Below are 27,521 nucleotides of genomic sequence, written 5' to 3'. Positions count from 1 at the left end.
GGAAAGGGCCTTAGGCATGAGGCAGAATTCCACTCATTTGAGTGCTATTACCAGCCCAAGGTGCCTTCACCTACCTAAGCTTCCTTCTCTGTAAAATCCAGGTAATACTTGTCTTGCACAGTGCTCAACTTGCAATAGGGCAAACCCTGTGTTTGACATGCAGCAGGTACTCAGATAATGCCAGGCCCTCCTCATGGGTTGTTTACTCCTTCCTAAACTGTGGCTGAAAGCTTCTCCAGCACTGCATGCGGCTACCCTTTGATCTTTGTTTCACCACCACCACTATCCACTCCCCCCCCCCCCCTTACAGGGAGGAAGGAAGAATCAGGCAGGTAGGTCTGGAAGAGGACCCCAGCCCTGAGGGCTTGACAGCAGGGAAGGACCCAAGCATCTCTTCCTTACTGCAAACACCTGGTGAGCACGCGTGACAGATTAAGTAGGTGGGAGCACACTCAACTGTGTGGTTCCTCCCAGCCTGCAGGAAGGGGCGAGGGGTGAGGGGCGGGACTAGCTCTAAGCAAGCCATTCATTGGAGCAGACAGCCACATTCTCAGGCAGGCCCTGAGAATCCCAGCTAGCCTAGGTGTGCCCCACCCCAACGGACTGTTCCAAGGGGCACCCCAGGTTTGAAGTAGAATCAAGTTAGCCTTGATTGGGCTCTGTTTGCTCCTCCTCCCGTATGACCTTCACAAGTCTCTTCCCTCTCTATGTTTTGGTCTTCCCATGTGGAAAGTGGAACCACCTCTCAAGATGTGGGGATCAAAGAAGATGACACTTTTTAAGAGTCTGGGAGTCTCTCTAGATGGGGGTGAGGTGGGATGGGTGGTCCCAGAGGATCTGGACAGCACGGCTGTGGGGCTCTGCTGGGACAGTACGCTGAAACCACTCCCCCACAACCCCACCTCATAATGGGTAAAAGCAGATTCTGGACTTAAAAGGTGTTGGTATGAATCACACAGTTCCACTACCTATCAGCTGTCGTCCTCAACTGTAAAATGGGGCATTAACAGTTGGGCTCAAAACAGTCGTTATAGGGATTATATGCCTGGTACATCGCAAGTGCAAAATAAATGTGTTGGTATTGTTTTTATTTGACATACAGGACTCCAGACCCCACCTCCCGGGTTCCTTAAACAGGCAGGGTCCAATGACCCTGGATCTGTGGATCTGTGGGAGGGTCCTGGGCCTCCAGCACGACATGAAGTGGCTTTCCCCAGTGGGTCTAAGCTCTTGGGTCCTCTGGCTGATTCCAGGTGTTGTCTTGGGCATGTTGTCTCTGTCTGGGCCTCAATTTCCCCCATTTGTTGAATGAGACCATGGACTCTGTATTCCCCATTTAGGACTAGCGCAACCAGAAGCGCACCCTCAGGGGGCTGGGGAGGGAAAAGCATGACAGATGAATGAAACGTCCGTTCAAAGGTGTATCGACTGAGGAAAAGTTACTGTGATTGATCCTGCTCCACCTGAGATGTTCTTTGTGATGCACCAACATAGGGTCGAGGTGCTGCCGGTCACAGTCCCTGCTCTGAGGTGGCCGGGACCAGGTGTCCCAAAAGCAGCCTGGGCGGCAGCCAAGCCCAAATGCTAACGCGAGAAGGGGGCGGAGTCGGGGGAAGGGACAGGGTCTCACGAACAAAGAGGATGGCGGAGAGGGGCAGTTCTGAAGATTCCGCGAATCTTCAGACGGACGATCCCGAGCCACTTACCCCGGCTTTCGGCGCCCTCCCCGACTTTACTGCAAAGATGCGTCCTCCTGCCGACTACCGCCCAACCAGCCAAGGCCCCGGCGGCAGTGGCCCCAAGACTACAAGCCCCTACAGTCCTGCCCTCGAGGGGCGGGGCCTGCTACAGGGGCGTGGTCGTCAAATTGAATTTCCCCAATGGGGCACGAGGATGGGCGGGACCCTCCCAAGGATTGGCTGCCGTGGCGGCTCGGGGCAGGGCTGGAAGGGCCGCTGGCGCGGCTGGACGGGCGGCGCTTGCAGAATCTCGGGGACGGTTGCTGAGGGGGACTGGGATCCCGGTCGCGGCGCCTTCCGCCTGACCGTTCCTAGTCTATCTGTCGGATCCCGAGTGACCTAACCTGAGCCCGCGCCGGACGGGTGGGCCGGACTGAGAGGTGGGTGTGCAGGCCTCTGGGCGGCACCAGGACCCTCGACGGGTCCTGGGGGTGGAACCCGGATATCTGAACTAGGGTTCTGGGACTCCCAGAGGTGGAAGCTCCCACCCATCCACGGGGGCTCTAAGCCATGAGATAAGGTTCTAGACTGCGGGAAAGGATATCACGGACCTCCAGGAGGCTCCACAACCCCCAGGGACCCTAGACTATGGGGGCACACGCCTTGGGGAAGGTCCCACATTACTGAGGCTTCTCTCAATCCCCGGAGACCCCAGACTATTTGTATGACAGGGAGCCCTGTCCCGCAGCAGCGGCAGTCCCTAAGGACTTCCTGGGCGTCCTAGATTATGCATTAGCGACCCCTGCCCTTCAGTAGACATGGGGGAATTCAGTGTCCATGGAACCTAAGTCTGGTGATTGCTGAGTGACACCCTTGGGGTTACCCCAAAGTAGGTAGATAAGAGGCAAGGACCCCCCCCCCCCCGATGAAAGATGGGTGGTTGACACCCACCCACGCCTAAGGGGATGGGACAAGCAAGCAGCGACTTGAACGGGCAGGGTCTGAAGAACCCCAACTGTATGAATTAGGAGCCCCCCTCAGACCCCTATACCGGATGGGGTGACTCAACAAGTGACTGTTCTGGGGAGGGGGAAGGCATGACTGAGAGATGAATCATTGGGGGGGGGGGGGTGGCAATCCTGGGACCATTTCAGTCACCATACATTAACTAAGCAACTATGGTGTGTCAGGCTGTGGGCCCTCAAATTCCATAGACATGAGGGCTGCAGGAAGAAGGAAGGAGCTGCACTAGGAGGTTGGGCCAGGATTTAGGGGGCCATTTTGATGCAATGATGGAGCAAAAAAAGCCCCTAGGGGCACTTTGGAGGGGGGCTTCAGAAGCCAGAAGTGGCCAAGATTTTGATTAAATCCGTTCCTGCTCTTTGGATCTTTGGAATCCTACTTTCCCCTTGTGACAAATCCCTGCCCTCTCCAATCCTCAGTTTGCCTATCCAGAGGCTGGATGTGTCAGGTTCTGTAGGCCATTCTAGCTGGGGAATTCGATTCTAAGTGTGTAAATTGGCAGGAGGAGCCGGTTGCCTGGACACCTGGCTTCATGAGGTCTGGGCAACTGGCATCAGGGGGAGGGCAGGAAGGGGAGGAGAAAAGAGGAGTGTGTATAGAGGGCTGCCCTCAAGAACTGGAAGACAGGAGGTTACCTCTGATGGATTAAATCACCTGGGGTAAGGAGGGCAAGTGGCAGCAAGGATTTGGATATGGGCTCAGCCCACAGAGACTGAACTTTTGGTCCGAGTGGGGGCTGGGCAGGCCCTGGGGATGGGTGGGTGGGGCAGGAAATGAGTCTGGCAGGCACCCCCTGGTGGTGAGCACGGCTGTGGTGGACCTTCTCAATCCTCTAAGCTCTCTGATGCTTAAGACAGGGTGAGGGCCCAGTTTAGGCCACACAGCAGGCTGGCATTGAGTTCGCTGTGCTGGAACCAGGGACTCCCACACTTGGTTTAAGTTTTTCAAAATACCACCCTAGGGCAGAGAGCAACCCCCAGCCAGCAGCCACAGGTAGCAAGAATGGGACACCAACAGATTATCATGGGTTAGAGAAACTGAGGCACAGGGCCCAAGTGCCTGTGGTTTCTAGAAGTCCCAGCAGGCCTGATTCATGTCTGTCCCCTGCAGATTCCTTGAGCTGGTGTCAGGTGCCACAGGCACCAGGGATCTCACCAGGAGGGGACGGACAGAGCTAGGAGCCATCGTGATGGCAGATGAGGCCTTAGCTGGGCTGGACGAAGGAGCCCTGCGGAAGCTGGTAAGTGGCCCGATCATCCCTGCTGTGATAACAGGCAAGCCAGGTCAGAGGCAGGGCCTGTCCAGGCTACCTCGCAGCTGACAAGAGGAGGGGAGGGGGGAGGATGAGGGCTCAGGGGAACAGGGCTAAACCTGTTATGCATGGCTGATGCAGAGGACCCAGTAGCATGTGCCTGTCTGTGCCAGGTGCTGAGGCCTGGTCCCTCCCAGTCCCCCCACTGCTACCACCTGTTTAAACAGTAACTGCTGAGGACTCGCCCATGTGTAACCACAGGTGTGGGGAGGCTACATTTTCTCTCCCAAGCAACAGCCTGGGCAGTGTCCACCCCTGGAGGCTGGCCCAATGATAATAGTAGCAGCAATGATTAAAAATGCCAGGGCACAGTAGGGGTCAGGCTGGATGCTAGACCATCTCACAGAATGGTCACAGCAGCTCCAAAAGCCAAGAGGGCACTGTGGCTCAGAGAGGTGAAATAACCTCCCTTAGGGCACCCTGCTAGGAAGATAGAGTGCCAGGATCCAAACAAACCCCAAAGAGGGCCATGGGGGACCATATCTTGGGTAAGTCAAGGTCAGAAGAGCCCATAAAAAGAGACAGGCTTTGGGGGCCCTTATAAGCTCTGTCACTTCTAGTCTGTCATTTTTTTCTGAGCCTCAGTTTCTTTACCTGTAAAATGGGAGCTGGAGATGTGTGCAAACATATATGTAGGTCCTAGAGTTGGCATGGGGATGGAATGAGGCATGGGCCCAGATCTTAGGGTGGAAGAAGGATGGGCCCACTCTTTCCTCACTTTCTTGAGGCCCTATCTAACCATAGCCTCCCCCCTCCCCCATTGCCATGCACAGAAAGGCTTTAGGGCAACAAAAGAGGGCAGACATGTACCCACGATCAAAGGCAGGGAGCTGCAGCACTGGAGGGGCCAGAGCTCTGCGCCCACCCTCCCAGCTCCGCCCTTGACCCTTGTGAGGGTGGACAGTGGAGGGGGAGTGGGATTAAAGATTTACCTTTCCTAATAGAAAGCAAGTGACCTACCCACCCCCATACCATTCTTCCGGACGCAGGGGTCACTCGGCAGTGTCCAGTGGTGCCATAACCTACCCAAGGCAGTCAGACCAGCACCTTAGACTCTCTGGGTGTCTGCCATCGCCACAGCCAGCTGTGTGCTGGATTGGTTTCCCAGGGGTTCCCACCACGTCAGCTCGACCTCCCCCCTCAGGTCAGGAAGTCAGATGGGGGTAGTAGACGCAGAGCGTTCCAGAAAGAAAGCCAGGTCCCCGCGCATCTCCATCTCTAGGGGTCCACTCTGAGGCTCAGGGTTCTCCAGTCGCCACTCCCTAACCCCATGCAGAGTTTGGGTGCTGGGTTTTCAGAGAAGCCAGAGCGGTAGCTGTAATCGGCCCAGCCCCGCCCCCTCCCTGGGAAAGGACTAAACCACTCGCTGCCCCTCGTCTGGGGGCGGCAAAACCGCCCAAAGTCTTTCGCACCCCCAGACCGGTTCCTCCACGGCCGGCGCCCCGCCATTACTTCGCCCGGGCATTGCCGAGGGTCCCGCCCAGAGCTCCGGCCTGGCTCCCGCCGGCCTCGTGGCAAGAACGGCGGCGTCCCAAGCCGGGCCCCTCCCCGCGGGGTCGGGCCTTATAAGGGAAAGCTGGCCGGCGCCCCAGCTTCGGGCCGATTGGGGACCCGGGCAGCCGCTTCCGGCCTCCGCTCCCGCACATTCCTGTGGACGAGGCGGGGGTGCCTGCGCGGGATGGGGGCACTTGGGGACAGGCACGCCGCGTGCCCCTCCGCCACATACCGGACGCCCTCCTCCTCAGTCCCGGGTTCAAGTTCAGGTTCCGACGCTCCCTAGCTGGGTGACCTAGGGAAGCTGCTTAAGTTCTGTGAACTTCGATTTCTTCTCCGCAACGAGAGACATTAAAGCAGGCGGTGGCGGGGGGCTTTCCTGTCTGGCTCCCGACTGGGCGCCTAGTGCTGGGCTCCCCGGGAGAGGCGTGGGCCGTGCCCTGCCTGGGAGGGCGGGCGGTTCCGGAGCCTTCGGACCTTCAGCGCCCCCTGGCGAGGCCTCGCTCCACTGCCGGCCCGTCCCCCATGGGACTGAGCGAATGCCTGGAAAGTCTCCTGTATTGTGCTAGTGAGGAGACTGAGGCCCAGGGAGAGCCAGAGCGGGTCAGACCCCACCCCCACTCCCAAACGGCGAGGGCAGAAAGGCCCGGAGACCCGCCCCCCAGGAGGAGGAAGTGCCCTCTTTCCTCCCGGGAGAATTTCACTGGGCAGTTTCAGAAACCGCCCTATCCCCTTCCCCTTCCCTCTGGTGGACAATGGCGCTTTGTACTTCCTTCCCTCCCTCCCACAGCCCCCTCCACACACAACGGTGGGGCCTGAGAGGGTAAGGAATATAGGATGCACAGCAGGGTTACTGTGGGCAGGCCTGTGCTTTCAGGCCCAAAGGGGAAAGGTCATGCTGGGGAATGATCAGTGGAATGAGGTTGTCCTTCCCCCAGCCCCATCCCACTCACTTGGGGAGAGTATCAGACAGGGACCAGGGAGGGACTTCTACTTTCCAGATGGGGATAGTGAGGCTCCTAGGGATTACAGAGGTAGCCAAGTTTCCACATCAGGCTGTTTTCAGAGATAAGAACCCAGTCTCTGGAATCCAGGGCATTGGGAAGGGGTACCCAGGAGACAAAGGGCTAGTCATTTTATCTCTTAGCCTCTTTACCCTCTGTCTGTCTCTGTCTCTACCCTCTGGTCTATCTCTAGTCTAGACTAGAGAGGGTTCCTAACATAGTATGCCAAGGTCCTTGAGGTACCCACCATGGCAGACACACCCCAGCAACAGAGCTATCTTCAGCCCAAGGCAGACTCTGGAGTCCTAGAAACCTGGGTTCAAATCCTGGCTCGGGTCATTTGGCCTTTAGCAAATGACTTCTCCCCACTGAGCCACAGTTTCTTCATCTGTCAAATGGGAGTAATAAGGTACCTAGGGTTTCTGTGAGATTAGGACAAACTGGGGACTCAGCGCAGGACCTGTTAGATAGGTTCTCAATGTTACTGATATCTCGTATCTTGTACTCTTTTGCCCTTGCCTCTCTCTCCTTCTGAGTGGCTGGAACCAAGGAGGGGGTGATGTTTACTGCATGTACAGCTATGAAGGGGGGACCCCAAGTCACTGCCCCCATCCCCATCCACTGCCCTGAGGTGGGAGTCATTGTTCCATTTGGCAAATGAGAAAAACAAGACACAGAGAGGTTAAGGACATGCTCCTGACCACCCAGCCAGGACTGGACTGAAGCTGGAGCAAGCTGGGGGTTCTGGCCTGAGCCTCAGGGACTCTCCCATAGCTCTTCAGCAATGTGGAGCCTGAAGGAACCATGGAGGGATCTGTCTCCCGGGGCTCTCCCTACTCTTTTCAGACTGGGACAAGTGATGGCAGAGTTGGGCCAGCCCATGCACCCTGTTGTAACTTGGACCCCCACCTGGGAACAGGAAGGAATGATGGGGGAGGAGCTATAAAGAAAGGAAGTAGAGGGTTCCTGGACCCTCCCCCTGAATGATTTGGGGAGTGGGGACAGAGGAAATCACTTTGCCTATACTTGCTCCTATTTGGCTCAGGCCCATACCGGGGATTTATCTCAGCCATTATCTTCCTGGGGTCCCTGTGCCAGTCCTCTCTCTCTTGAGATTGGGCTGGGGAGGTGGGTGGTAGCAGTGTAGGGGAGGCAACAGAATTGACTGACTCTGCCCAGAAAAGGTGCCCTTTCCTGAGAGTGGTTAAACCAACCATCTCCAATTTCCCAGGAATTAAGGGGCTAAGAAGCTGGTGGGAGCACCTGTCCCTCATTGATGCCCTCTCTAGGGCCCTGGGTAGACTCTAATGCAGCTCTATTATCTGAGGGACTGACCTTCCTACTCTGGGCCTTGGCCCCTTTGACGGTGGATAGTGCTGGGCCAGTACAGGCAGGAAAAAATAGCCCCCAGCCAAGCAATAAACTAGGACTCCTGAGCACCTGCCCCTGCCTCAGTTTTCCCATCAGTCCAGTGTGGATGAGGCTGCCACCCGCAGCAAGACTGTAGTGCTTTGGGACTAGAACATGGGAGTCTTCCTTGCTCACAGGGTGGACTCCATCTGCCCTAATCACCCTTCCTTCCCCAGGGACAGTGTTGGGGCCCTGTAGGGTAGCCTCCTTCTTCCTGCAATACTCCCTGGCCCTTGGGAATTTGATGAAGGACTCTGAGTGACAGGAGTTGAGTCTCAAGAAGGAGTGCCTGGCTTGGCACCTGGCACAGATGGGCAGTTGCTGGCTGCCCACTCTGTGAACCATAGTGCACAGTAGGCTGTCCAAGAGCTCTGGTTCCATAAGCCAGGTCTCCCTGAGACCCTGCGTGGGTGGAAGGGCAGGCTCGTGACAGACATGTGGCAGAGAGAGTGGAGACAGACCACTCATTGTGGCCCAGGCCAAGCTGTGGGCAGCTGGTGCCCGCCCTCCGCCCCTGGCAGCCAAAATGATTTGCCCCTCACCCCCGCCTGCCCCACAGTTGGAGGTCACAGCGGATCTGGCAGAGCGGCGGCGCATCCGCTCAGCCATCCGGGAGTTGCAGCGGCAGGAGCTGCAGCGTGAGGAGGAGGCCCTGGCATCCAAGCGCTTCCGTGCTGAGCGGCAGGACAACAAGGAGAACTGGCTGCAGTGAGTGGCCAGGGAGGGATGGTCATGCAGGTGGGAGGAGTATGTGCCAGGGCTCGGCTTGTGTTGTGCAGGCAGGCACGAGCACAGGTGTGTCCGCTGCCCATGTGGGTGTGCAAATGGCAGTATAGGCAGGCATATGGAATATACAGGGATGTTTATGGGCATGGACCACTCACCAGTCATGGAGTCCTGGACACACCCACGTAGATAACACGTCTGAGCCTGTGGTATTAGTGCTCACGTACATGGGCATGCATGTGCCAGCATGTAGCCAGAGGGTGTGCTTAGCTACCTACTCCTCTGTGTACCCTGTCCTGCCCCTACCCTCAGCCCACATCCTCCATGACTTGGCTATGGCAGTAGGAGTTATAGTCATGATGTCCCTGCAGCTCTCAGCAGCAGGAAGCGGAGCAGCAAGCTGCTCTGGCGCGGCTGGCAGGGCAGCTGGAGTCCATGAATGACGTGGAAGAGCTGACTGCACTGGTGAGGCCCAGGGCAGGGGATGTGGCAGGGCAGGGGAAGACCTGGACTCCACAGTCCAGCACCTGCGGCCTGTTTCTCACCCATAGCTGCGAGGTGCTGGTGAGTATGAGGAACGCAAGCTGATCCGAGCTGCCATCCGCCGCATAAGGGCCCAGGAGATTGAGGGTATGTGCCCTGCCCTGGCCCTACCCTGTGTACTGCTGCATGCCACCCACAGCACCTGCTGGCCACTCACCTGACATGTTTTCCTTCCCTTCCAGCTGCCACGTTGGCTGGGAGGTTGTGCAGCGGGCGTCCCAACAGTGGCTCAAGAGAAGAGAGCAAGGGGCGGGCAGCACACAGGCTGGAACGGTGTGAGGTAAGGAATGTGAGCAAGGTGGGCGGGTAGCCCAGTGTCCTGTGCCCACAGATGCTAGCAGCACAGAGCACCTACTTGTCTTTGCTAGACTGGTACCTCATGGGGTGGGGAGGTGTTTGGGGGACACTATCTCACACCTCTGCCTAGTCTCTTGGATAACCTCTGGCCACATGTCCCCCAATCCAGACTTTGTATCTTCCCCTCAAAGCCAGACTGTCTACACAGCTCCTGAGTGTGTCTCCCTTACCAACTTGCTGGCCTGCCTGCTTCCATAACTACATTTCACCCCACCATGGCCATCCAGCCTCCACTCAGTAGCCAGTGCAATCTCCCTGAAATGCAGATCTGAACCTGACCTCCCTAGCTTAAACCTAGCCTGAGGCTGTCCTTCTCCCTCCAGACAGCCCACATCCTTAGCTTGACTCTACATATCACACCCCAGCTGACTCTGTGGAGCACTGTTCTCCAGGGGGTATGGGTGAGAGGTCCGGCCATGGAGGTTCCTTCAGTGGCCAGCAGAGGCCGCTGGTCCCAGTTCTTGAAGGACTCCCCCTCCCCGCCACCCCGCCCCAAGCTGCCGCCCCCTCCCACACACTCTGATTAACCAGGCCAGGATCAGGGGTCAGAGGCCTCTGCTCCAGGGATCTGTTAAGGTTGGGAGTCCCCAGGAGGTCTCCTGTCATCCCCAACCCCTGGTATAGTATCTAGTCCTCTTTGAACCACGCTTGACCAGGCAGTGCCAGGAGGTTAGGAAGTGAGTATCAGAGACCTCCCATGGTGTGCCAGTGCCCCTGCATGTGCAGGTGTGCCCACAGGAAGCTATGCCTAACCCCTCTGCTTTGCATGCCCTGCCCTGGGCACCTGCCAGCCTGGGGAGCCTTGACTGCATCATGTGGGTCTCCCACAGGTGCCGGAGCGAGAGAAACAGAAGCAGCAGGCAGAGATCCCAGAGCCAACCCCAACCCCCCAGGGCACCAGCCGAGATGTGACCACAGTGACACTCCTGGTGCAGGCCCCACCTGGGGGCACACCCAGCTTACCTGCCTCACCCGTCAATTCACCTACCACTGCTTCTCCTGAGCCTCCACTAGAGCCTTCTGAGGCCCGGTGTCCTGTTGCTGAGGCTGTGGGCAGCCCCGAGTCACCCTCCAGCCCACCCAGGGCCACCAGCCCTGAGCCCCAGGAGCTGCCAGCCACCCCCAGCACTGAGAGGCAGGCGGTCAACAAGGTGAGTCTGGATGAGGGACAGGGATGCCAAGCAGGTGAGCTCCTCAGTTTGGGAGTCAGGCCCTGCCCATGCTATGTCTCCCCTGCAGCTCCTGCCTGGCCCCACAGAGCCCCCAGCTGTCCAAGGCCCCACCAAAGGTCCCTCCGACACAAAGAGAGCAGGTGAGGGTCCCCATAGGGGTAGCTATAGGCCTCCCCTTCCCTGTCTGGAAAATGGGCTCTAATGCCTAGACAGCTTCAGCTTCCTCAAGAGGAAGCAGTCCCTAACACTCCTCCCACTGCCCTGAAGTGTCCCCACCCCCAGCCTGGCCCTCCCCAACCCCCATCCCATGGCCAGAGGCCTCCCTGCAGCCTTGAAAGGCAACGGGCCTCAGGCACATTCTTTTCCCCAATAAGGGAGTGCGCCCATCTCCCAGCTGAGGCCATGGGCAGTGCTGGACGGGGGGGGGGGAGGGGGGGGGTGTCCTGTATCCCCATCAGCAGGAAGGATCTGGGCACCCTTCCTCCAGCCTAAGCCTAGCCCAAGCCCCCAGGAGTGTCCAAGTCATCCTAGGGTCAGTGCAGGAGGAGAAGGAGGAGCCTATAAGAGAGATACAGCTGAGTGGGGAGGCCAGGAGCTATGGGAGGTGCAACATGGGACGGGGAGGCTGGAATACAGGAAGGGGTTGGGAAGCTGAGGAGGTGTGGAGGAGAGACTTATGAGAGGCGGAACTTCCATATCCACTCTCCTCTGTCTTTCCCCACCTGGCCATCTCTCCAAACTGCCAGACCTGGCTGGACCCCGTCCCTGCCAACGCTCCCTGTCCATGCTCAGTCCCTGCCAGCCAGCCCAGAACCGAGGTACTACCTGTTCCCACTATTGCAGACTTGGGGCAGTCCCTGTCCCACCCAGTCACTGATAACCCTCCTGTCCCTTCTAGAGCCCACCACTCTTGCCAGTGGACCTTCCTCATTCCAGCGGGCTGGCTCCGTGCGGGATCGTGTGCGCAAGTTCACATCTGATTCTCCTATGGCTGCTGGGCTTCAGGAGGGTCCACCCCGGTTGGTCCTGGGTCCCTCGACCCCCACAAGACTCCTGGGCCCCTCCCACATCAGCACTACTCCTGCCTCCTCTTCCAACAGCTCCTCCTCACGGGGCCCCAGCGACACCTCCTCCCGACTCAGCAAGGAGCCACGAGGAACAGCCAGGCCCCTGGCCCAGCTTCAGAGCTGCCCCCGGGAGGAGGGCCCCGGGAGGCGGGGCTTGGCTGCCAGGCCCCTTGAAAACAGAGCAGGGGGGCCCGTGGCCCGCTCAGAGGAGCCCAGTGCCCTGCTTCCTGTGCCTGTCGGCACTGCTGAGCCAGGGGCCAGTATGAAGACCACATTCACCATCGAGATCAAGGATGGCCGTGGCCAGGCATCCACAGGCCGAGTGCTGCTGCCCACAGGCAACCAGAGGGCAGGTAGGCCTCCCCCCTGTCTCCCCACTGCTGGGGATGAGCATTTGCAGACAGCTCTGCATATAGAACGAGTGCTGTGGTCAGGCTTCAGGGTGTCTCCAAAGGATGTGCTGGGAGCAAGGGGCACCATTAACCTTGGCTGGCATTGCCCTCACCCCAGCTGATCTAACAGTGGCCCTTCTCCTCCTCCAGAACTGACACTGGGACTACGGGCGCCTCCCACCCTCCTTAGCACCAGCAGTGGGGGCAAGAGCACCATCACCCATATCAGCAGCCCTGGGACCCTGGCGCGCCTGGGTAGCGTCACTCACGTCACCAGCTTCAGCCATGCCTCCCCTGATAGCCGGGGAGGCTGCGGCATTAAGGTGAGCCCCTTCTTACCCCACCAGCGTCACCATCCAGCAATCTTATATAAACTGCTTCAGGATGTAGGGCTAGCAGGATTCCTCTGCTCCATTCCTCCCCCACTGAACACATGGGGAAACTGAGGCCCAGAGAGAGAAGGTGGCTACCTACAGTCCAGAACCAGTTGGTGGCAGAGCTAAAGGCAGACCCTAGTATACCAAGCCACTAGGTGTGTCAGAAGCTTACTCTGTACTGGCCTCAAGCTTCTCACATGCTGATCTCTGGTCTTTAGTCCAAAATAGGTTGGTTGATTCCTAATGAACAGATGGGAAAATTCAAGCTCAAAGAGGATGGTGAGGACTTGCCCCCTCTTCTGATGGCCCCAGTGCCCCTGTTCCTACTCCATACTGGAGCTCAGCCCCAAGAAGCAAAGCTGCTGATCTGCTCATCCAAGATCAGCCTAGCCTGTTAGGAGATTGGAGATTAGTGATTACCATCTGCGTCAACATCTCTGGGGGAGGGGGGGTTGAACAGAAACATTGATGGGGGGGACAGGCAGGGGGTGCCAGTCAGGTGAGGCAGCAGCCTAACAGGTGCCACGGGAACTGAATACGCCGCATCCCTCCATTATTCATTCCTGAGCCTGGGATCAGCTGGCTGGAAGCTCAGCTGGGGAAGGGATCCCCAGTGGGCCGCCTGACTGCCCAGGTAATGTCCTCTGTGCTGCACCAGGGACTGAATGGGACTTTGGTTGAGGTGAGATGGCTAGAGCCAGCTTTGGGCCTTCTCAGGGGTAACAAGGAGAGGGTAGGGGGAAGAAAGCACCCTTACCCCCACAGAGCAGGACTTAACTGCTCTCTGCCAAGAGAGTGAGGGGATGGTAGCTGAGGCCCTTGGGGTGGGTGGGAGGTGAAACAGTGAGCCCTGCATGTGATACCACTAACGCATCTCAATTTCCCCATCTAGAATCAAGGGAAAGCAGAAAAGTACCTAAAATGTGCTCAAAGTCTGTGGTTGTATCCAAGCACCACAGACAGGCCAGAGGATATTTATCTCAGGGACGAGATGCTTGTTATAGCAGATTGCTCAAAGTCCCGCCTCTCTGTGCCTCCATTTCCTCCATTTGTTCAAGGATTTCTAAAACAGCATGGCATGAAGGCAAAGGAGTGCAGGCTCTTGGAGTCTGGCAGACTGGATCCTCACAGCTAATGCAAATGGTAGCCCAGGCAGGCCCATTTATTGCTTCCTGCCTCAGTTTCCCCATCTGTGGGGCATGGGGCCCTGGCCTAGGTAATTCTTCAGAACCTGTGCAGCTTTGCTGTGTTGCCAGTCTGTGATCTTTGCACGGCCAGCACCAGGCCTGGCCGTCTGCCTGCTTGGACAGGCCACCCCTCCCCCACAACCCCCTCCACAAGGAGCCCAGAATAGGTTTCTATTTGGGCCACAGCCCCAGCTGGCGGGTGGCAGGCTGGGAGGCTGGGAGGCCAGCAGGGGCGGAGCAGGCCCACTGCCCTTGCCTTCGCCCTCAGGCCAGCTGCAAAGACTCTGACACTGCCAGCCAGAGGCAACTGTCCCTACCACTGTCCCCATCGTCATCCCACCACAGAGCCCCTGCCATCACCATGCCGGGGGTACCAGGGCCCGGGTCTGAGCTGGCTGCAGCCCTTGAGGAACGATTGCACTTGGCGTTGGAAGAGCTGCGGGCAGTGGCTGAGGCAGGGCGGGCGGCAGTGACCCAGGCAGCTGAGGCAGCTGCCTCGGCCATGGAGCCAGTGGCCCGGGCAGCTGAAGAGCTGCGGGTGGAGACAGCAGCACTGAGCCGGCGGCTGGATGCACTGGGCAGGCAGGTGGAGGTGCTGAGCCTGCGCCTGGGGGTCCCACTTGTGCCTGACCTTGAGCCTGAGCTGGAGCCCAGTGAGCTGCTCCTGGCTGCTGCCGACCCCGAGGCCCTCTTCCAGGCGGCTGAGGATGCCGGGACCCCTGTGGCCCACCCGCCTGCCTTCAGCACCCGCCGCCGCTCCTCTGCTGGCCCTGCCCGCAGCAGCAGTCTCGTAAGTCCCTATGGGCTGGGGGGACAGGGGTGGTTTTGAGCAGGTTCTGCCCCTGCTGACTGACCTTTGGTGTGCCACTACCTTCTCTGAGCCTCAGTTTACATATCTGCAGAGGGGACTGGAGTGCTAGTGCTCTAACACTCAGGCAAGAGAGTGCCAGGCTCCTGGCCCTGAGGCATGCATGGCGGCTGCCCTAGCAGCCCCTGGCCAGGGCCCAGTCCCCACCCCCACCCCTACTATGCCCCAGTCAGGCTGAGTCTCCCTAGAGCAGCTGCCACCTCAGCTCTCCTTACCCTTACAGCAGACTGAGAGGCCCTGCCAGGAGGAGAGGGGCTGTGATAGTTGGGCTGGGGGCTTGTCTGCAAGTGCTTAGAAGATGTCCTGGGAGGGGTAGGGTGCTAGGTTGGGGCCACAGGCCCTTTAGAGGGTAGTTCCCAGTATGGAGCAGGGAGCAGGAGCAAGCTTCAGAGAGGACTTGGCTCTGGGCAGTCCCAGTCAGACACCTGGTCAGGAGCCCAAGGGCCCTGGTCCAGCCCCTTTGGGGTGTGTGTGTGTGTGTGTGTGTGTGTGTGTGTGTGTGGCATGTGCTGCCTGGGCACTGGCCCAGGAGGGCTCAGGCCTTGGGAACTTCCAGGACAGAGCACAGCCTGCTTGGGAGGAGGCTGGGAATGAAGCAGCAGAAAGAACTCAGGTTTAGGAGATAAGCTCAGCTCAGACCCCAGGTTACATCACACTTCTAGGACTATGGGCAAGTCATGCAGCTACCCTGAGCCTCAGTTTTCCCTTGTGTTAAATAGGGACAGTAAAATCCCTAGTGCTTATACAATGCTTACTACCAAATGAAAATCACCGTTATTGACGCAATTCCACGTACACGGGAAGCCCTACAACAAGGCTGTCAGTGCCTCTTCTCTGAGTCTGACACCAGACAGCCATCTTTGCACAGGCAGTCTGACTGGTTAGTAGTTATTTCCAAGGCTGTGCCAGCAGACCCACGGCCCGGTCCCCTAACCATTGGCATGGGCATGGTTGGTTTCGTCCACACCCCTCCTTAAAGTCCATGCCCACTCCCCACCCTGCAGATGGAGCCAGAGCCAGCAGAGCCCCCGTCTGCAGAAGTGGAAGTGGCTAATGGTGCTGAGCAGACCCGGGTAGACAAAGCACCAGAGACGCGGAGTCCCCTGAACACTGAGGAGCTGATGGCCATCGAGGATGAAAGCATCCTGGACAAGATGGTATGGCCAGATCTGGTGGACTAGGGGTTGGCAGGGAGCAGGGACCAGCAGGCACCAGGTGGGTAATGACAGGGGTTCTATCTGCAGCTGGATCAGACTACAGACTTTGAGGAGCGGAAGCTCATCCGGGCTGCGCTACGTGAGCTCCGACAAAAGAAGAGAGGTAGAGAGCCGGTTGCCCCACCCTAGATCCAGTTGCTCCATTCCCCAGCTGCTCCCTTTACTCTGGGGTCCATTCGTGGACATGCTAGTTCAGTACCTGCCCTACCCAGCTTCTTCTCTAGACCCAAATGTTCCCTTGCCTCCTTCTCCCTGGATCCAGCTTCTCCCTTCCCTAGCTACATCTCTCCCCCTGACCACCCCAGTTATACTGTCCCCAACCAGCTTCTCTTCTCCTTCCAAGACCCGGGTACTCCCTCTCCTAGCTACTCCTTCTTGGATCCCATTGCTTCTCCACCTACTGCCAACTACTCCTTCCCTGAATCCAGATACTCCTCCCAGCAGCTGCTTTTCTCTCCTTGAGTTCCACTGATGACCACTGTAGCTCTGCCCCTACCCAGCTTCCCCTTCTCTGAGCCCAGCTACTTCCTCCCTGGACCCAGCTATTCATTTGCTTGGATTCTAGATTTATTTCCTTCTCTAGATACTCTCTGAATCTAACTGCTTCCTCCAGGCCCCATTGATGGCCACCTGGCTCCTATGCCTGCCTACCTACTTCTTTAGGCCCAGTCACCCCTTTTGCCAGCTTCTCTCTCAACTACTCTTTCCCCGGATTGAATTACTTCTCAGGTACCTCCAATTACTCCTTCCTTGGATCTAGATATTTCTTCTTCTAGCTGCTCTTCTCCCACCTAAGACTCATTTAAAGACCCACTCAGCTACTAGCCTCACTCAGCTTCTCCCTCCCTGAATTCTGCTACTTCCTCGCTGGATCTGCATATTCACTCTGGAAGCTACTCATTCCCATAGAAATTCCCTTCTTGGATCCAAATACTCCCCCTTTGAGTTCAGCTCTTCCATATTCCTTTGTTTCTCCCTGAGTCCATTGCCACACACCACCTCTCCCCCACCCCCTGCCAAGTTATAGCTATCCCCTTACCCTCAGCTACTCCTAGAGAGGGTCCTTGTCCCCTGTGTCTTCAATATTTCTAACAAGTTGCCCCCCCCCCACCCCATCTTGTGTGCCCGTGCATATGTGCTCTGTGGGTGATGGGTGGCCCTTCTGGGCATGCATGGGGCATCCCCCACCCAGACCAGCGGGACAAGGAACGGGAACGGCGGCTACAAGAGGCACGGGCCCGGCCAGGGGAGGGCCGTGGCAACACAGCTACTGAGACCACCACGAGGCACAGCCAGCGGGCAGCCGATGGCTCAGCTGTCAGCACTGTCACCAAGACTGAGCGGCTCGTCCACTCCAGTAAGAGGCCAAGCAAGGCTCAGGGCTCCAGGTGGGAATATATCCACCCCACTGGCCCCATGGCTCATATTCTTCCTCTCATCCCCTGCCCCTCCAGATGATGGCACACGGACGGCCCGCACCACCACGGTGGAGTCGAGTTTTGTGAGGCGCTCGGAGAGTAAGGCCGCCTGGTGTCGCCCTGTGCCTGACTGCCTGCCCACTTCCTCAGACTCATCCTCAAGCTCTCTCTCCGTACCTTCATCTGTGTGTCTCTCTGTCCAGCAGTCACTTTCTCTTCTCTGCCTGAGGCTACCACCATCCCCCCCACAATAGCCCCCTGCCCTATCTCCTGATGTCCAGGCCCAAGCCCTCACCCTGCTCCTCTTCCCCTTTATTGCAGATGGTGGTGGCCGTACTATGGTGCAAACCAAGACTTTCTCCTCTTCATCATCCAAGAAGATGGGCAGGTGAGCATAGGTACCCATCCCTAGACCACAGAGGAGTCAGTGCCACATGGGACCTCACTATATACCCATTCTGCAGAGGGGTAGACCAAGGTGCTTTAAGGTGATAAGCATACAGCCAGGGAGAGTCAGAGTAGGAGTCAGACCACTCCTACTCCCCTTATGATCTCACCTATTCCTCAGCCACACCACTGAGGAGGCCAGAGATTTGCTCAGGGTCTCACAGCTCTTAGTGGCAGTGATAGCGTTGAGCCCTTAGAGAGGCCTGCCTGCCAATGAGCTGCCTGGTGGCACTGCCACTTCTCAGTGTCTGCAGACCACATCCCATGTCACAGAGCACCTTTGCACTTTAGCCCCATGAGGGAGGAGTACACCTCTATCATACAGAGTGTATCAAGGCTGTTAGGAGCAGAATTCATACTGGAAACCACAGGCGTCCAAGAACTCTGACTCAGAAAGACCTGTGTTCGTGCACTGCCCCCCATGCCCTCTGAAACCTGAGGCCAGGGGCCTGTTTCCTCATCTTTAGTGGAAATAAGGGTCCCTCCCTCCTTGTGAAATTTAAAATGGCACATAGGAAAGGCTCAATAGACATAAGATGATGATGATGATGATGATGATGATGATGATGATGATGATGATTATGCTGGTAGGTATTATTAGTTGCTAGTGCCCAGAATCTGAACTCATCTGTAACTTGATCATGCAGTGAGCCTTCTCAGAGAACTGCCCCCAGGGCCAAGTCTGTTGAAGGAAAAGAGTGGCTCCCACCTTCTTCACCTTTGAGCCTCAGTCTACCCTGTAAAATAGACGTGATAAGGACGACTCCCTTGCGGGCCGGCTTGTGGGTTGTGGATATACCACAGAGTGTAGAGTCTGGAGCACGACAAGTCCCTTCCCTTGGCAATTGGGGGTTGAGGCTCAGGAGCGGCCTAACAGTCGCCTCCTTATCCCCCCCAGTATCTTCGACCGCGAGGATGAGGCCAGCCCACGGCCCGGCAGCCTGGCCGCACTCGAGAAACGCCAAGCAGAGAAAAAGAAAGAGCTGATGAAGGCGCAGAGCCTGCCCAAGACCTCAGCCTCCCAGGCGCGCAAGGCCATGATTGAGAAGCTGGAGAAGGAAGGCGCCTCTGGGTGAGCGACAGCGGGCGGGGCTGGGCGGGGCCTAATTAGTGCATGGGGCGGGGCCAGAAACGGGAAAGCGCTGTGGGAGCAGAGCTGGGAGGGGCCTGAAGGACAGGGAAGGCGGGGCCTGGAACCCACTGGGTTGGCCACCAAGGCAGCACGCCTTGTGACCTGCCTGACCTGCCTGACGTGCCCCTGCAGCAGCCCTGGTGGACCCCGTGCAGCCGTGCAGCGTTCCACCAGCTTTGGGGTCCCCAATGCCAACAGCATCAAGCAGATGTTGCTGGACTGGTGCCGAGCAAAGACACGTGGTTATGAGGTGAGCTCTACAAGGCCAGGCAGCCCGGCCCTTCTTTCTCCTACCCCCAACCCCCACCCTGCAGCTCCGCACCTCCCTCTTGGCAGAACTCCTCACCCCCTGTGCTTTTCATAGTCCCCATACCTGGCAGGGACGATGGAAGCCCTCTTTTGGGATGAGGAAACAGGCTCAAAGGAAGACACACAACATACCCTAGATCCAAGAATAAGTGATTAAGTGGGAGGGCCTAATGAGGGCCCAGTTCAGAGCCAGACCTCACCCTCCGAGTCCCCCCTCATTGCTCTTGGGGGTAGGGGTGGAGGTGAGGGGGCTTGGTAAATTTCTGTAAGTAAGGAAAGGAGTGAAGGAGACATAACCATGGTCTTAGCTGGGTGGTGCTGGGCCTCCTGGTTGCTCTGTGACTGTAAGTAGTAGACAAGGGAGTTGACAAACTTAATTAAAGGATGCTCATGTTCCCACTGCCCATCCCCTGTGCAGCCTTGGGCAAGCTATAGGGCCTCTCTGACCCCAGTTGCCCTATGCCTGGAATGCCAAATGCTGGGGGCAGAGAACTCATAGGGAAGCTGACCAGTCCTCCCACCACCCATACGTAGCACGTGGACATCCAGAACTTCTCCTCAAGTTGGAGTGATGGGATGGCCTTCTGTGCCCTGGTGCACAACTTCTTCCCTGAGGCATTCGACTATGGGCAGCTTAGCCCACAGAACCGGCGTCAGAACTTTGAGGTGGCCTTCTCATCTGCTGAGTAAGTGTGGGCCCCAGTCCTGCTGGTGTCAGCTGGGCATCTGGGACTGGGCATCTGGGCCAGGCCCAGCTGCCCCAAGGCCCCTTGAAGCTGGCCAGCTGCACTGTCAGACAGCGGCTGAGACCCCCTTCCCCAGAAAGCCCCTGTCCTCTCCACCCTGCCCACCTGCTGCTGAGTGTGCCAGGTGCCCGCCGGAACGAAGGAGCCGCCGGCCCGCCTACCAGCCCCGGCCAAGGCCCACCAGGTGGCCCTGTCCATATCCCCTCCATCCTCCCTCTGCCCCTTACTCCCTCTCTCTCTCCCTTTCTCTGTCCTGCTCTCCTCCCACTATCACCAGAGCTTCCTGCTCCCACGGGATCCCGGCTGGAGATTCCAAAAGGAGGCTCCTGGCCTGGGCACCGTGCCCGTCCAGCCTATATAGGTGTCGCCAAAGGCTTATATAGGACATTAGCAAGCCCTCCACTTTGGAATCGTTGCCCCGTCTGCTCACCTCACCCTCAGCACCCTCCATCTGTCTTTCCTTCTCTCCTTTTCTCTTTCTGGTTCCCCCAGATTTCTTCCTCTTCCTCCTCCCCCACCTCCTTTCACGCCTCCCTCACCTCCCCTCCCTGGGGCACAGCCCTCCTCTCCAACCTCAGTGCCAACGCCATTGCCCCCCACCCCATTCCCGCTTTCCCCAAGAGTTCTCTGCACCTGTGACTGGTCTGGCCCCCCACCCCTGTCTGCATTGCACACCATTAGTGATGGGTAGTGAGCGGCACGTCCACAATGGGAAAGAGGCATGCGGGGGGGGCCGGCAGACTGCAGCACTGAGAACGTAACTGAACTCTTGTCTCTGTGTGTATGTGTATGTGTGTGTCTCTGTGTTCTCCCCTTTCTCTTCTCTGCCTCTTCCCCCTCTCCTCTCCTGGGCCCTGCCTCCCTGCCCCTTCCCGGCCCCCTACCCTCCCCAGGACCCATGCGGACTGCCCGCAGCTCCTGGACACAGAGGACATGGTGCGGCTTCGAGAGCCTGACTGGAAGTGCGTGTACACGTACATCCAGGAGTTCTACCGCTGTCTGGTCCAGAAGGGGCTGGTAAAAACCAAAAAGTCCTAACCCCTGCTCAGGGGCCCCACGGTGAGAAATGCCTCCTCGCCTGCCTGCACTGTATGCTGGAATCTGCTCAGAGGGGCCCAGAGAGAGACTGGGAGGTGGGTGGGAGAAGCAAGGGGACCCCGAGAAGAGCCAGAAGGAGCCAGACATGGCCCTGTCTTCTGGTAGTTCAGGGCCTAGCAGGCAAGACCGTTCTTTTAATGGGGCAGTGATGACCCACATGAGCAGGACTGAGATGGAGGAAGCCCAGGAAGGAACCCCAGAGGAGGTACCTGACCCAGCCTACAGGTCCAGGACAGCTATCTGAAAAAAGTGCAAACCAAGCTAGGATCTGAATAACAAGTTCAGGCTAGAGGAGGGAGAGGGAGTCCCAGGCAGCAGGGTGAGTCTATGTACAGGGCTGGGGGCGAGAGAGATGGAGAGCGTAGCATACATACTCAGGAAGGGAAGGAAGTTTAGTCTGGGTTTGAAGGGGAGAAGAGAAGGAAGTTTAGTCTGCATATGAAGGGCAGAAGGGAAGGAAGTTTAGTCTGGGCTTGAAGAGGAGAAGGGGCCACAGGAGTTTGAACTTCCTCCTAAAGACAGGAGTCATAAAAGATTTCCAAACAGAGAAGGGGTCTGGTTAGCATTCTAGAACAATGTCTGGATGAGGGATGGGGGTGGTGAAGGAATGTGCTAGATAGCTGGAGCAACTTAGAAGTAGGAGAGGCTGACTGATGGATTCAGTTTGGGGGTAGGGGGAGAAGGAGGCTCAAGAAAGCCTACTAGGCCTCAGGTTTGGGCACTGGGGAATTGGTGGTGCCACACTCCTTGGAGAGCTCAAGAGCAGGGCCAGTATAACAGGAAGATGTTTCTGGTTAGGGTTCTGGGTCTTCAAATCAGCTATGACATTTTCTCTCTAGTTACCTTACCTCATGGCTACAGTAGGAATTCAGGTCCTGAGCTAACTGTCCATTCCAGACAAGTTGCTCAGAGAAGGAGAGAGGTGGCTCAGAGTCTTGGAGGTTTTAGGTCAAGAGACTGCTGGAAACTAGAACTCCATATTCCCCACTTAGAGGCTCTTTTCTCTACCCCATCACTTTTCCCACCCATTGTGCAGAGAGAAGAAAAGTCAAAGACCCAGAGGGAGGGGATTCCCCAAATGAGTCAGGGACAGAGCTAGGGATGTACTCAGATGCCCCTCAGGGCCTGGAGCCATGTGGGGGGCAGCCCACATGTGGACACATCCACCCATAGATAAGCCGTGCAGGTGAGAGGAGGATGGGTTTGGTTTTGTCTCCAGGTCATATATGGACTTACAAGCTGCTGCCCAGCAGACTGGCCTGGAGGGAAAGGGGCCCAGCCCAGCCCTGATCCAGTTGGAAAGTGTGACTCAGCTGTGCTGTTGCTCGAATTGCCCTCTGTTTGGCCTGTCACTGGGGCAGCTGAAGCCCTGAGCTGTGAGCCCCAGTGTAAACAATGGCTTTATAAGGTCTCCAGGGAAGACACCAGAGGTGGGAGGGAGCTCCACGCTGGGGAGCCCAGGATCCCTGAAGAGATAGCCACAGTTTGAAGAAACTGCACAGAGAGGCTGCCTTCTTCACCATAGTATAGCTGGGAAAATAAGTCCGGTCTGGGGCAGAGACGCCAAGGGCACATAGCACATCGGCAACAGAGTCAGAAACCCCCTCACTCATCTAAGTGCTCCCAAGGTCTCAAATGAGGCAGAGAACTTGTTGCTATAAAGATGGGAAAGTTGAGTCACAGAACAGGGCAGGGCTTTATCTAGCACACACAGGTGATCAAGGGTACAGTGTGGACTGAAACAGAGGTCTTCTGCCTCCCAAGCTTCTTTATGAAGGAGTCTAGGTGAGCTAGGAGTAGGCTCCAGTCCTACCATGGTCCCAGGTTTGACCTTGATGGCACAAGATGGAAGGTAGTCCTGGGCCCATTGGTGTGTTACCGATAGGAGCCGTTCTTCCCTGTATGCTTTCCCTGCCAAAGGAAACTCAGTTAACGTGGACTTACGGGAGGGGGCAAGGCAGAAGAGGACTTGCTCTGGGAGAGGAGGGGAAATGGAGCCAGGGAGCAAACTCTAGCTTTAGAGCTCTGGGGCTGTCAGTTGCTTAGTAGCTGCAGTCCATTCACCCCAGAGTGGGGAGATGACTCTTCAGTAGGGAAGAGGGGCTCCAGACAGGTGTCAACACCCAGGGCTGGGGCACTTAAGTCCCAGGAGGCCCAGCCTTGTACCTACCAAGCTATGGGAACTGAAACAAATGAATTCTGCTCTGTGACTCAGTCTCCCTCTGTAAAGTATGGCTGGAACTCTGGAGGATGACAGATGGATGGTCCCACTCTTGAGCGTGTTGTAGGTGTCCTGTCTGTATTGCTTGGGACCCTCATCTGCTTCTCCTGCTCTACCCAAGGAGGGGGGTAAGGGTTAAAGAACTACACACACACACACACACACTGTCTTCTACCTCCTGTAGCAGGATTGTCCCCTGGGGCAAGGACAGGGGTTCCCAGGCCTCTCTACAGGAGGTACCAGGCCAGGCATCTGAGAGATGCCCAGAGGGTCACTGGGGCGGGTCCTGGCTGCAGAGAAAGGTGTGCCATTGGTAAGGCCCCTCTGGATTCAATGGCCCAACCCAGAGGCTTTTGCCAGCTGGAGTGTGCCATTGAGGGTATGCAGGAAGTGGCCCTCCAGAGAGAATATGGGTGAGGTCTGGAGTCAGGAACCTCCAGGGCTAGGGGTAGAGACCCGGACCCTGCCCGGAGTGGGATGGGGCATGGCTCTCCTCCCATCTCCACCCACACCTGCTAGGCCTAGCTCCCCATAGTGATGCTTCTAGGCTTGGGTCAGTGGGCCCTGGGGTTTCCTGTCTTCCCAGAAAGCTTTTATCCCTTCACTCAATCAAGAATCTGGAGTTTATGGAAGACCAACAGGCTGCAAGCAGTGAAAAGACCTCCGGATAGAGGGTAGCCACAGGAAACGGGGCCAGCACTGACAAGTACCCCCGTGCCCCCTTCCTGCAGGATGCTGGTGGACTGCGTGCCCCTGGTGGAGGTGGAGGACATGATGATCATGGGCAAGAAGCCCGACCCCAAGTGCGTCTTCACCTATGTGCAGTCGCTCTACAACCACCTGAGGCGCCACGAGCTGCGCCTGCGCGGCAAGAATGTCTAGCCTCCCTGCCGGCACGGCCAGCCTACGGCAAGATGACCCCACCATCCAGGCACCATCCCCTCCCTCTGCGCCTGCCCACTGCTGCCCTGTCTGTCGCGACACCTTGCCCCGCATACACACGCTGCGTTTTGATAAATTATTGGTTTTCAACGACCCTGACTCCTCTCAGCCTGTCTTGGGGGTTGAATGGAGGGTAGCTTGGCAAGGTGTGCACACATCCCCACTCCAGCAGCCAAGTATTTGGGGATGCTGGGAGTCTTAGGGGGGCTCCTATTCCCCACCCTCCCGCAACAAAGAAGGAGTCAAGTCTCAGTTAAGGCTGAAGAGGATTTAATTGAGCTGGGGAGGGAAGAAAGGGGGTTAGCAAGAACCCCCAACTCCATCTCTGCCGGCTCTGGGACGGGGCGTCGGCCCTCAGCGAGGGAGGTGTTCCCGGGACGCTGAGCGCTTCATTCTGTCCCCAGGGCTCAGGCGAGGGAGGGAGCGGGCCCGCATACCCGGACTTAAAGGTCAGCGCGGGCCGGAGCGCCTTCGTCGGGCCTAGCAGGCGCCCGCAGGTACTCTGGGGGAACAGGTTCGTCAGGCGCCGCCTTGCGGTAGAAGCCGAGCTCCTGCACAAGCTCATTAATCTCCTCGCGGGTCATTTCGCTGAGTGGGATTCGCTTGAAGTAGAAGAGGGAGGTCAGTGCACCTCGCCCCGCCCTTAGCCCCGCCCCCCGTCTGGCTTCCAAGGCCTCACCTCCAGTTCTTCGTAGCGGTGGCCCAGCAGGACTAGCTCTGGGTCTGCCCCTGGGAGATGTTTCATTACCATGTTGTGACTGGAGTTGTTAAGGTGGGTTGTGGTGACCTGAGGCAGGTGGGGTCTCCCACCTACGAACAGAAAGTGAATAGCGCTGCCTCTTTAGCCCAGGTAGGGTAGGGATCCACATTTACATGTGAGGAAATTAGAGTTCAAAGAAGCAAAGGGCCCTCTTTTTCTGTGTCAGTGGCAACCATCACTAGTCAATTTCTCTTGCCTACCACCTAGAAATTCTCTGGCCAGTCACTATCAATCAATTCCACTTGTCAGATGAAAACCATTTGTCATCCCTATCTGTGAAGTTAAGTGGAAGGAGATTCTCCCAGATCCTCCTCCCCATTCTCCCTCCCCCAGAACGGAAAAAAGGATACTATAAAGGGATATCCTGGGTGACGAAGGCCTTCACCTGGGGAAGAACCAGAGCATCAGACCCCAACCACCTTCAAACACCAACAGGAAACGGAAGCCTGCTAAGGTCACACGCCCTGGACTCCCATCCCAGGGAACTTCCCCCACCCAATCTTTGGGATGTTACCCTCCCCTCAAGTTCAGTGGTGACAGAGCTGGAGACCCCTTTCCTTCAAACTTACCTCCTTCAGGCGATTCAGCTGTCATCCCCCACAGGTCTGGAGGGAGACAAAAAGGGATAGGTCAGAAGTCCTTCATGTCTGCCCCAACCACACCCTCCAGACCATTTTACCCTCATCCCAGAGTTGGGTGGGGCTATGGATTACCCCTGGAACAGCAGCTCCCAAGGTATGGAGATGGAGGTTCCTTATGGGCAAAAGGGGGAACTCTGTAAAGATGGGAAAACTGAGGCTTATGAACATCAGGAGAGAGAAGAGCAAGACCAGAGACCCAAAGGGCACTTACCAGCCTTGGGGCTGTTGCCTGCACACCTTACTGACTGTTGACTCACTCCCAATCAATGCCCAAAAGAAATGATTACTCTACTTCTTTCAGGCAGTAGAGACCGGGGCCTGGTCTTTGGCCCCTAAAGCCTCAGGGTGAAGGCAGACCAGAAGTAAACAGCTCAGAATTGCCCTGGTAGATCCCATTAGAGATACCTGCCATCTGGTCCCCATCTAACCCCATGAAGAACTGCCCCTCCATTTGGTTGCTTCTCCAACATGGGGGGGGGTGCTCTCCCCCAGCACTCCCAGAGGGAGAGTGCCACCTCCCAGCAGGAGTCCAGACCCCAGGAACACCCATTCTAGTCTTCCCTCCTCCTCCCCCTCCTTTTGTCAGACAGTAAACTAAGGCCCGTAGAGGATCTGTGATGATTCAAGTCACACACAAAACAGGGGCTCTGGCGGGTAATTTCCCCACAGAGGAGGACGAGGGACTACTGCTGAGTTAAGTGTTGGTAATGCAGTTGGCTTTTGTGTGGTGGGGCAAGCGCCCAGAGTCTTCCTTCCCTCAGGCAAGGGAGAGACAACCGGAACTGGGGTGGGGGAGGAATTCCAGTAAAAACTGAAATAATGGGAGGATGTAAAGTTGGGCTCCAGAGGGCAAGTTTAGAAGAGTCACAGGCCCGGAGTAGAGTTAGGGGACAGGGCCAGTGTGTCTGCGGACCCGCTGTCCGGCCGGATGGGAAACTGGGGAGGAGTTCGTATTTCCAGGCCGCAAGATCGCATGTCTGGGGGCTGCCACGGTGGGTGCTGGGGCGTCCTGAGGCTGGGGAGAGGGGAGGGATGGTTCTGGCCCTGAGGGGAATTTGGGAGTCGGGAGGGTCGTCGGGTCAAAATGAGCGGTGATTCCAAGGCTAAAAGGCCACAGGGTTGTGGGTAGTGGTCCCTGAGCTAGAGACCAGCGCACTTACCTCTACCCGGGCTCGGGCCAGGCCGTGCAAGCGGTTCCAGTCGGGCCGGAAGGTGGTGACGGCAGCCGCAAGAGCCGCAAGAAGCAGCAGCAGGGGCGGTGGAGGAAGCGGGAGGTGCATCGGAACCGGGCCGAAGATGATCCGCAAGAAGGAGGCGAACCGCTGGGCCCCTGCGCCACGTCTGGGTCCACCGGCTGGCCCCGCCCCCACTCAAGGCCCCACCCAGCTAGGGACCACGCCCCTAGCTGTCGGTCTCCTCCCCAGGGGCCTCTAGCTCTCTCCCAGCGAGGTTCGGGGTCTTCTCTGGTCCGAAATCTCCTCTGGCCCTCAGGCCTCTAATTTTCCAGCCCCAAGAGTGTCCACGCTCCCTCTGCCTGCCGAGAGCGTAGAAGCTACGGCAGGATGAGGCCAGACAATGCTCCCTTACGCCGGCAGGGGGCGCGGGAGGGATGCAGACAAGGGAGTTTCTGGGCCAACCACTCGACTCGAAGATGGGGGAAACTGAGGCTTGAGGAATTCTTGTTTGTGTCTTTTATTGCTTTGGATGAAATTCTGATCTAGGTTTCAAGCCCCTGGAGTACACATGATGGCGGACTGTGCAATGTTACGTACTTTGTAGGGGCTGGGAGGATAAAAGTTTTAATTACACATAAAGCTCTTTAGAACAGTACCGGGAACATTGTTAGCTTTCATTATTTCATTTCTTACCTCATAAAGGTCCTGTGCACTCTGTTTTGCAAGTTGAGAGACAGGCTTAGAAAAGTAGAGCGATGAGGTTGTGGATCTGGGATTTGAACCTGAAACATCCCTGTGCTCATC

At 57.2% G+C, this 27,521-nt stretch overlaps 2 protein-coding genes and 1 long non-coding RNA gene across 10 annotated transcripts in view; 1 reads left to right on the top strand and 2 right to left on the bottom strand.

Annotated features, from left to right (window-relative positions):
• Positions 1–1,997, bottom strand: part of LOC147575403 (uncharacterized) — a 35,582-nt gene extending 33,585 nt beyond the window's left edge. For all 3 annotated transcript variants that reach the window (XR_015242357.1, XR_015242359.1, XR_015242358.1), the window contains exon 1: positions 1,707–1,997. This is a non-coding gene — a long non-coding RNA (uncharacterized LOC147575403). The remainder of the gene's footprint in view (positions 1–1,706) is intronic.
• Positions 1,998–3,818: 1,821 nt separating this feature from the next.
• SMTN (smoothelin) lies at positions 3,819–24,234 on the top strand. Of its 6 annotated transcripts, none has more exons than XM_025933188.2 (20): positions 3,819–3,942; positions 8,482–8,630; positions 9,020–9,113; positions 9,200–9,278; positions 9,374–9,471; positions 10,379–10,699; positions 10,788–10,860; positions 11,467–11,538; positions 11,619–12,140; positions 12,330–12,502; positions 14,441–14,533; positions 15,616–15,768; positions 15,856–15,931; positions 17,021–17,185; positions 17,283–17,345; positions 17,568–17,634; positions 18,592–18,765; positions 18,958–19,075; positions 19,669–19,820; positions 23,931–24,234. In XM_025933188.2, exons 1-20 carry the CDS (start codon positions 3,892–3,894, stop codon positions 24,079–24,081), a joined length of 2,844 nt encoding a protein of 947 aa, XP_025788973.1. In that variant the 5' UTR covers positions 3,819–3,891; the 3' UTR covers positions 24,082–24,234. The 6 variants fall into 6 exon arrangements, with proteins under 6 accessions (XP_025788973.1, XP_086538175.1, XP_025788972.1 ...); XM_086682049.1 differs by lacking the exon at positions 14,441–14,533 and adding an exon at positions 20,774–20,939 and having other exon boundaries at positions 23,931–24,069; XM_025933187.2 differs by lacking the exon at positions 14,441–14,533.
• A 160-nt stretch (positions 24,235–24,394) lies between these two features.
• SELENOM (selenoprotein M) lies at positions 24,395–27,090 on the bottom strand. Its single transcript, XM_025933368.2, has 5 exons — positions 26,703–27,090; positions 25,471–25,506; positions 25,252–25,286; positions 24,821–24,899; positions 24,395–24,743 (listed from the first exon to the last, which is right to left on the bottom strand). Exons 1-5 carry the CDS (start codon positions 26,820–26,822, stop codon positions 24,585–24,587), a joined length of 429 nt encoding a protein of 142 aa, XP_025789153.1. The 5' UTR covers positions 26,823–27,090; the 3' UTR covers positions 24,395–24,584.
• Positions 27,091–27,521: the final 431 nt, after the last annotated feature.

This window comes from Puma concolor, chromosome D3, assembly GCF_028749965.1.
Source record: "Puma concolor isolate L17-30 chromosome D3, mPumCon1.1.hap2, whole genome shotgun sequence".
In the NCBI taxonomy this organism is placed as follows: Eukaryota; Metazoa; Chordata; class Mammalia; order Carnivora; family Felidae; genus Puma; species Puma concolor.
Note: the sequence above shows the minus strand (reverse complement) of the source record. Positions and strands in the feature narration are given on the sequence as shown.